At 65.8% G+C, this 8274-nt stretch overlaps 1 protein-coding gene across 1 annotated transcript; it reads right to left on the reverse strand.

The window, feature by feature from the left end:
* Window positions 1–372: 372 nt before the first annotated feature.
* Window positions 373–4234, reverse strand: WDR3 (WD repeat domain 3; the record flags this gene model as incomplete). The annotated part of the gene is made up of 4 exons (XM_075582217.1): window positions 373–540; window positions 1980–2072; window positions 4045–4110; window positions 4184–4234. Coding segments are annotated over 4 exons (363 nt in total), but the record flags the coding sequence as incomplete, so codon positions are not given.
* Between the last annotated feature and the right edge of the window lie 4040 nt (window positions 4235–8274).

Below are 8274 nucleotides of genomic sequence, written 5' to 3' on the forward strand. Positions count from 1 at the left end.
TTCCCAGCACTATGTTCTTATTGTATGCTTCCCTCTGACACTGTGCATTAACACGTGTGTATTTCCCAGCACTATGTTCTTATTGTATGCTTCCCTCTGACACTGTGCATTAACACGTGTGTATTTCCCAGCACTATGTTCTTATTGTATGCTTCCCTCTGACACTGTGCATTAACACGAGTATATTTCCCAGCACTATGTTCTTATTGTATGCTTCCCTCTGACACTGTGCATTAACACGTGTATATATTTCCCAGCACTATGTTCTTATTGTATGCTTCCCTCTGACACTGTGCATTAACTAACACGTGTGTATTTGCCAGCACTATGTTCTTATTGTATGCTTCCCTCTGACACTGTGCATTAACACATGTATATTTCCCAGCACTATGTTCTTATTGTATGCTTCCCTCTGACACTGTGCATTAACACGTGTGTATTTCCCAGCACTATGTAATATATACACGCAGTATTACCCCGGCCCCGTCTTACCGAGATGTTGCCGTAAGCCTGCAGGATGGGGTGAGCCCGGCGGGGGAGCTGAGGGGAGAGGGTGAGAAACCAATCAAGGGAGTGCATATTAACCCCTCCAATGCCAGAGGGGTCTGCAAAACACAGCAATGCATCGCCTGCCCCTCCCTCATCGCTAAGCCTGCCTCTCCCTCCCGCCATCACGCCGATCCTGCCCCCTCCCTCATCGCCAAGCCTGCCTCTCCCTCCCCCGCCGTCACGCCGATCCTGCCCCTCCCTCATCGGCCAAGCCTGCCTCTCCTCCCCGCCGTCACGCCGATCCTGCCCCCTCCTCATCGCCAAGCCTGCCTCTCCCAACTTGCCGTCACGCCGAGCCTGCCCCTATCTCAAGCCTGCACCTCCCTCATTGCCAAGCCTGCCCCTCCCTGCCATCACGCCGAGCCTGCCCCTCCCCGCCGTCACGCCGAACCTGCCCCTCCCCGCCGTCACGCCGAGCCTGCTCCTCCTGCCGTCACGCCGAGCCTGCACCTCCCTCATTGCCGAGCCTGCCCCTCCCCGCCGTCACGCCGAGCCTGCCCTCCCCACCGTCTTGCCGAGCCTGCCCCTCCCCGCCGTCACGCCGAGCCTTGCCCCTCCGGCCGTCACGCCGAGCCTGCCCCTCCCCACCGTCTTGCCGAGCCTGCCCCTCCCCGCCGTCTTGCCGAGCCTGCCCCTCCCCGCCGTCACGCCGAGCCTGCCCTCCCCGCCGTCACGCCGAGCCTGCCCCTCCCCACCGTCACGCCGAGCCTGCCCCTTCCCCACCGTCTTGCCGAGCCTGCCCCTCCCCGCCGTCACGCCGAGCCTGCCCCCTCGCCGAGCCTGCCCCTCCCTGCCGTCACGCCGAGCCTGCCCCTCCCGCCGAGCCTGCCCCTCCCCGCCGAGCCTGCCCCTCCCGCCGTCACGCCGAGCCTGCCCTCCCCGCCGTCACGCCGAGCCCTGCCCCTCCCCGCCGTCACGCCGAGCCTGCCCCCTCCCCGCCGTCACGCCGAGCCTGCCCCTCCCCCGCCGGGCCTGCCCCTCCCTCCCCACCGTCACGCCGAGCCTGCCCCCTCCCGCCGAGCCTGCCCCTCCCTGCCGTCACGCCGAGCCTGCCCCTCCCCGCCGAGCCTGCCCCCTCCCCGCCGTCACGCCGAGCCTGCCCCTCCCCGCCGTCACGCCGAGCCTGCCCTCCCCGCCGTCACGCCGAGCCTGCCCCTCCCCGCCGTCACGCCGAGCCTGCCACTCCCCGCCGTCACGCCGAGCCTGCCCCTCCCCGCCGTCACGCCGAGCCTGCCCCTCCCCCGCCGTCACGCCGAGCCCTCCCTCCCACCGTCACGCTGAGCCTGCCCCTCCCTCCCCACCGAGCCTGGCCCTCCCCTCCGTCACGCCGAGCCTGCTTTACCCTGGGGGGTGACAGATCGATCGGACCCCCGTGCTGCGACCGGTCCCGCCCCCCGCACAGTGACAGATGGATCAGTCCCCCCGCTCACCTCTTTCCCCGCAGCCTTGCACAGGGATCGATGCTCCTCCAGTTTGGCGCTCTCCTCCCTGTGTAGCTCCACCGCTTCCATGATGCGCTCAGCCTGAAATAGAGGTTGTCAGCCGAGACTGCTCCCCGGAGACCCGCCCGTGAGGGACCCAGAGACTGCTCCCCGGAGACCCGCCCGTGAGGGACCCCGAGACTGCTCCCTGGAGACCCGCCCGTGAGGAACACAGAGACTGCTCCCCGGAGACCCGCCCGTGAGGGACCCAGAGACTGCTCCCCGGAGACCCGCCCGTGAGGGACCCCGAGACTGCTCCCTGGAGACCCGCCCGTGAGGAACCCAGAGACTGCTCCCCGGAGACCCGCCCGGAGGAACCCAGAGACCCGCCCGTGAGGAACCCAGAGACTGCTCCCCGGAGACCCGCCCGTGACGAACCCAGAGACTGCTCCCCGGAGACCCGCCCGTGAGGAACCCCGAGACTGCTCCCCGGAGACCCGCCCGGGAGGAACCACGAGACTGCTCCCCGGAGACCCGCCCGGGAGGAACCCAGAGACTGCTCTTCGGAGACCCGCCCGTGAGGAACACAGAGACTGCTCCCCGGAGACCCGCCCGTGAGGGACCCAGAGACTGCTCCCCGGAGACCCGCCCATGAGGGACCCCGAGACTGCTCCCTGGAGACCCGCCCGTGAGGAACCCAGAGACTGCTCCCGGAGACCCGCCCGGGAGGAACCCAGAGACCCGCCCGTGAGGAACCCAGAGACTGCTCCCCGGAGACCCGCCCGTGAGGAACCCAGAGACTGCTCCCCGGAGACCCGCCCGTAAGGAACCCCGAGACTGCTCCCCGGAGACCGCCCGGGAGGAACCCAGAGACTGCTCCCCGGAGACCCGCCCGGGAGGAACCCAGAGACTGCTCTTCGGAGAACCCGCCCGGGGGGAACCCAGAGACTGCTCCCTGGAGACCCGCCCGGGAGGAACCCCGAGACTGCTCCCCGGAGACCCGCCCGGGAGGAACCCCGAGACTGCTCCCCGGAGACCCGCCCGGGAGGAACCCAGAGACTGCTCCCCGGAGACCCGCCCGTGAGGAACCCCGAGACGTCTCCCTGCAGACCCGCCCGTGAGGGACCCCGAGACTGCTCCCTGGAGACCCGCCCCGTGAGGAACTCAGAGACTGCTCCCTGGAGATCCGCCCGTGAGGAACCCAGAGACTGCTCCCAGGAGACCCGCCCATGAGGAACCCAGAGACTGCTCCCCGGATACCCGCCCGTGTGGAACCCAGAGACTGCTCCCCGGAAACCCGCCCGTGAGGAACCCAGAGACTGCTCCCCGGAAACCCGCCCGGGAGGAACCCAGAGACTGCTTCCCAGAGACCCGCCCGGGAGGAACCCAGAGACTGCTCCCTGGAGACCCGCCCGTGAGGGACCCCGAGACTGCTCCCCGGAGACCCGCCCGGGAGGAACCCAGAGACTGCTCCCCAGAGACCTGCCCGTGAGGGACTCCGAGACCCACCCATGAGGGAGGGGGGGCAGACAGGACGCACCTGGATTTCACTTTCTTGAAGACGTCCAGCACGTAGTCAGAGGTCTACAAGAAAAACCTTTGGCCCCATCACACGTCCTGCCGTTTAACTGCGTTCAGTCTTTACAAATGTCCATTCTCCCGCACAGGTGCCAGGTGGACACCCCCCGCCGCCAGGGGGACACACCCCCCGCCGCAGGGGGAAGCTGTTATTCTTCAAAACCCAATGCTGACGCACGGCGGAGGACACACCCACCGCAGGGCACACCCAATGTTGCCGCACGACGGGGACACCCACAGCGGGGAGGACACCCACCGCGGGGGACACCACCGCGGGGCGACACCCACCGCGGGGGGACACCCACCGCGGGGGGACACCCAACGCTGCCGCATGGCAGGGGGCCACACCCACCACTACCGCACGGCGGGGACACCCACCGCAGGCACACCTGGCTCCGGGCAGGGGACACACCGCCGCTGTCGCATGACATATTCGGCAGGGTAATGGAGTTTAGTCGCATTGCAGATTCACCGTGTCCTATTTATTGGCACTCACCGCTTTCACGGTCTCTATGGTTTTCTTGCCCGCGAGGCCGGCCTCTCCTTCCCGCTCCCCAGCGACCTGCGGACGGGACAGAGTCACTCACAGGACGGCAGTGGCACAGACTCACAGAGACACCTCTAGGACTACTTACCACTGGCTGGTCTCCTTTGGCCACGCTCTCCTCATACTCTGCCTCCCTTTGCTGCAACGGGCGAGAGGAATAAAACAAACGGGTGAGAGGAGAAAGCAGGGAGGGCGTCGGGGCGTTAGGGAGCGGGCCTGGTAGGTTATGGCTGGGGGGGGGGAGTTGGGGCAGAGACTGGTTGGGTATGTGGTTAAACATCTGTGGGGCAGATACCGTAAGAAGCCCGTGGCCCCGGCCCTGTGCATTTCCCTCTCCGCTGCGACACCTCCGGCACTATCCGATCTTTGGCGCTCGCACATATTATCCGTATGTCATCCCGTAGTGTATTATCCCGGCCTCCTCTGCCGGGAGCTACTCCGGACACCCACCAAATGGATGTGGGGCGAGGGGAGGGTATGGGTAGCGGGGGGAGAATGTGGTTGGCGGTAGCGGGGGGGAGAATGTGGTTGGGGGTAGCGGAGGGGAGGATGTGGTTGGGGGTAGCAAGGGGGAGGATGTGGTTGGGGGTAGCGGGGGGGAGAATGTGGTTGGCGGTAGCGGGGGGAGAATGTGGTTGGGGGTAGCGGAGGGGAGGATGTGGTTGGGGGTAGCAGGGGGGAGGATGTGGTTGGGGGGTAGCGGGGGGAGAATGTGGTTGGCGGTAGCGGGGGGGAGAATGTGGTTGGGGGTAGCAGAGGGGAGGATGTGGTTGGGGGTAGCAGGGGGGAGGATGTGGTTGGGGGTAGCGGGGGGGAGGATGTGGTTGGGGGTAGCAGGGGGGAGGATGTGGTTGGGGTAGCGGGGGAGGATGTGGTTGGGGTAGCGGCGGGGAGGATGTGGTTGGGGGTAGCGGAGGGGAGGATGTGGTTGGGGGTAGCAGGGGGAGAATGTGGTTGGGGTAGCAGGGGGAGGATGTGGTTGGGGGTAGCAGGGGGGAGGATGTGGTTGGGGTAGCGGGGGGGAGAATGTGGTTGGGGTGGCGGGGGGGAGAATGTGGTTGGGGGTAGCAGGGGGGAGAATGTGGTTGGGGGTAGCAGGGGGGAGGATGTGGTTGGGGGTAGCGGGGGGGAGGATGTGGTTGGGGGTAGCGGGGGGAGGATGTGGTTGGGGGTAGCAGGGGGGAGGATGTGGTTGGGGTAGCGGGGGGGAGGATGTGGTTGGGTGTAGCGGCGGGGAGAATGTGGTTGGGGTAGCAGGGGGGAGGATGTGGTTGGGGGTAGCGGGGGAGGATGTGGTTGGGGTAGCGGGGGAGGATGTGGTTGGGGGTAGCAGGGGGAGAATGTGGTTGGGGGTAGCAGGGGGGAGAATGTGGTTGGGGGTAGCGGGGGGGAGAATGTGGTTGGGGGTAGCAGGGGGGAGGATGTGGTTGGGGGTAGCAGGGGGAAGATGTGGTTGGGGATAGCAGGGGGAGAATGTGGTTGGGGGTAGCAGGGGGGAAGATGTGGTTGGGGATAGCAGGGGGGAGGATGTGGTTGGGGGTAGCAGGGGGAGGATGTGGTTGGGGGTAGCGGGGGGAGAATGTGGTGGTTGGGGTAGCGGGGGGGAGGATGTGGTTGGGGGTAGCGGGGGGGAGGATGTGGTTGGGGTAGCAGGGGGGAGGATGTGGTTGGGGTAGCAGGGGGGAGATGTGGTTGGGGGTAGCGGGGGGGAGAATGTGGTTGGGGTAGCGGAGGGGAGGATGTGGTTGGGGGTAGCAGGGGGGAGAATGTGGTTGGGGGTAGCAGGGGGGAGAATGTGGTTGGGGGTAGCGGGGGGGAGAATGTGGTTGGGGGTAGCGGGGGGGAGAATGTGGTTGGGGGTAGCGGGGGGGGAGGATGTGGTTGGGGTAGCGGGGGGAGAATGTGGTTGGGGGTAGCAGGGGGGAGAATGTGGTTGGGGGTAGCAGGGGGAGAATGTGGTTGGGGATAGCAGGGGGAGAATGTGGTTGGGGATAGCAGGGGGGAGAATGTGGTTGGGGGTAGCAGGGGGGAGAATGTGGTTGGGGGTAGCAGGGGGGATGTAGTTGGGGGTAGCAGGGGGGATGTAGTTGGGGATAGCGGGGGGAATGTGGTTGGGGGTAGCGGGGGGGGAGGATGTGGTTGGGGGTAGCGCGGGGGAGGATGTGGTTGGGGGTAGCGGGGGGGAGAATGTGGTTGGGGGTAGCGGGGGGGAGAATGTGGTTGGGGGTAGCGCGGGGGAGGATGTGGTTGGGGGTAGCGGGGGGGGAGAATGTGGTTGGGGGTAGCGGGGGGGGAGAATGTGGTTGGAGGTAGCAGGGGGGAGAATGTAGTTGGATGTAGCGGAGGGGAGAATGTGGTTGGGGTAGCGGGGGGGAGAATGTGGTTGGGGGTAGCAGGGGGGAGAATGTGGTTGGGGGTAGCGGAGGGGAGGATGTGGTTGGGGGTAGCAGGGGGGAGAATGTGGTTGGGGGGTAGCGGGGGGGGGGGAGGATGTGGTTGGGGTAGCGGAGGGGAGGATGTGGTTGGGGGTAGCGGAGGGGAGGATGTGGTTGGGGGTAGCGGGGGGAGGATGTGGTTGGGGGTAGCGGGGGGGGAGAATGTGGTTGGGGTAGCGGAGGGGAGGATGTGGTTGGGGGTAGCGGGGGGGAGGATGTGGTTGGGGGTAGCGGAGGGGAGGATGTGGTTGGGGTAGCGGGGGGAGAATGTGGTTGGGGGTAGCGGGGGGGAGAATGTGGTTGGAGGTAGCAGGGGGGAGAATGTAGTTGGATGTAGCGGAGGGAGGATGTGGTTGGGGGTAGCGGGGGGGGAGAATGTGGTTGGGGGTAGCGGGGGGGGAGAATGTGGTTGGGGGTAGCGGGGGGGGAGGATGTGGTTGGGGGTAGCGGGGGGGGAGGATGTGGTTGGGGTAGCGGGGGGGAGAATGTGGTTGGGGTAGCGGGGAGGAGAATGTGGTTGGGGGTAGCGGGGGGGAGAATGTGGTTGGAGGTAGCAGGGGGGAGAATGTAGTTGGATGTAGCGGAGGGGAGGATGTGGTTGGGGGTAGCGGGGGGGAGAATGTGGTTGGGGTAGCGGGGGGGGAGAATGTGGTTGGGGGTAGCGGGGGGGGAGGATGTGGTTGGGGGTAGCGGGGGGGAGGATGTGGTTGGGGTAGCGGGGGGGAGAATGTGGTTGGGGTAGCAGGGGGGAGGATATGGTTGGGGGTAGCAGGGAGAATGTGGTTGGGGGTAGCAGGGAGAATGTGGTTGGGGGTAGCAGGGAGAATGTGGTTGGGGGTAGCAGGGAGAATGTGGTTGGGGGTAGCAGGGAGAATGTGGTTGGGGTAGCAGGGAGAATGTGGTTGGGGGTAGCAGGGGAATGTGGTTGGGGGTAATGTGGTTGGGGGTAGCGGGGGGGAGAATGTGGTTGGGGTAGCGGGGAGGAGAATGTGGTTGGGGTAGCGGGAGGGAGAATGTGGTTGGGGTAGCGGGGGGAAGAATGTGGTTGGGGTAGCGGGGGGGAGAATGTGGTTGGGGTAGCGGGGGGAGAATGTGGTTGGGGTAGCAGGGAGAATGTGGTTGGGGTAGCGGGGGGAATGTGGTTGGGGTAGCAGGGGGGGGAATGTGGTTGGGGTAGCAGGGGGAGGATGTGGTTGGGGGTAGCGGGGGGGAGAATGTGGTTGGGGTAGCAGGGGGAGGATGTGGTTGGGGTAGCAGGGGGAGGATGTGGTTGGGGTAGCGGGGGGGAGGATGTGGTTGGGGTAGCAGGGGGGAGAATGTGGTTGGGGGTAGCAGGGGGGAGAATGTGGTTGGGGTAGCGGGGGGGAGAATGTGGTTGGGGTAGCGGGGGGGAGGATGTGGTTGGGGGTAGCGGGGGGAGGATGTGGTTGGGGTAGCGGGGGGGAGGATGTGGTTGGGGGTAGCAGGGGATGGGTTGGGTAGCGGGGGGGGGGGGAGAATGTGGTTGGGGGTAGCAGGGGGAGGATGTGGTTGGGGTAGCGGGGGGAGGATGTGGTTGGGGTAGCGGGGGGAGGATGTGGTTGGGGTAGCGGGGGAGGATGTGGTTGGAGGTAGCAGAGGGGAGAATGTGGTTGGGGGGTAGCAGGGGGGAGAATGTGGTTGGGGTAAGCGGGGCTGAGAATGTGGTTGGGGTAGCGGGGGGGAGAATGTGGTTGGGGTAAGCGGGGCTGAGAATGTGGTTGGG

Source organism: Ascaphus truei, unplaced genomic scaffold (genome assembly GCF_040206685.1).
Source record: "Ascaphus truei isolate aAscTru1 unplaced genomic scaffold, aAscTru1.hap1 HAP1_SCAFFOLD_2053, whole genome shotgun sequence".
NCBI lineage: Eukaryota > Metazoa > Chordata > Amphibia > Anura > Ascaphidae > Ascaphus > Ascaphus truei.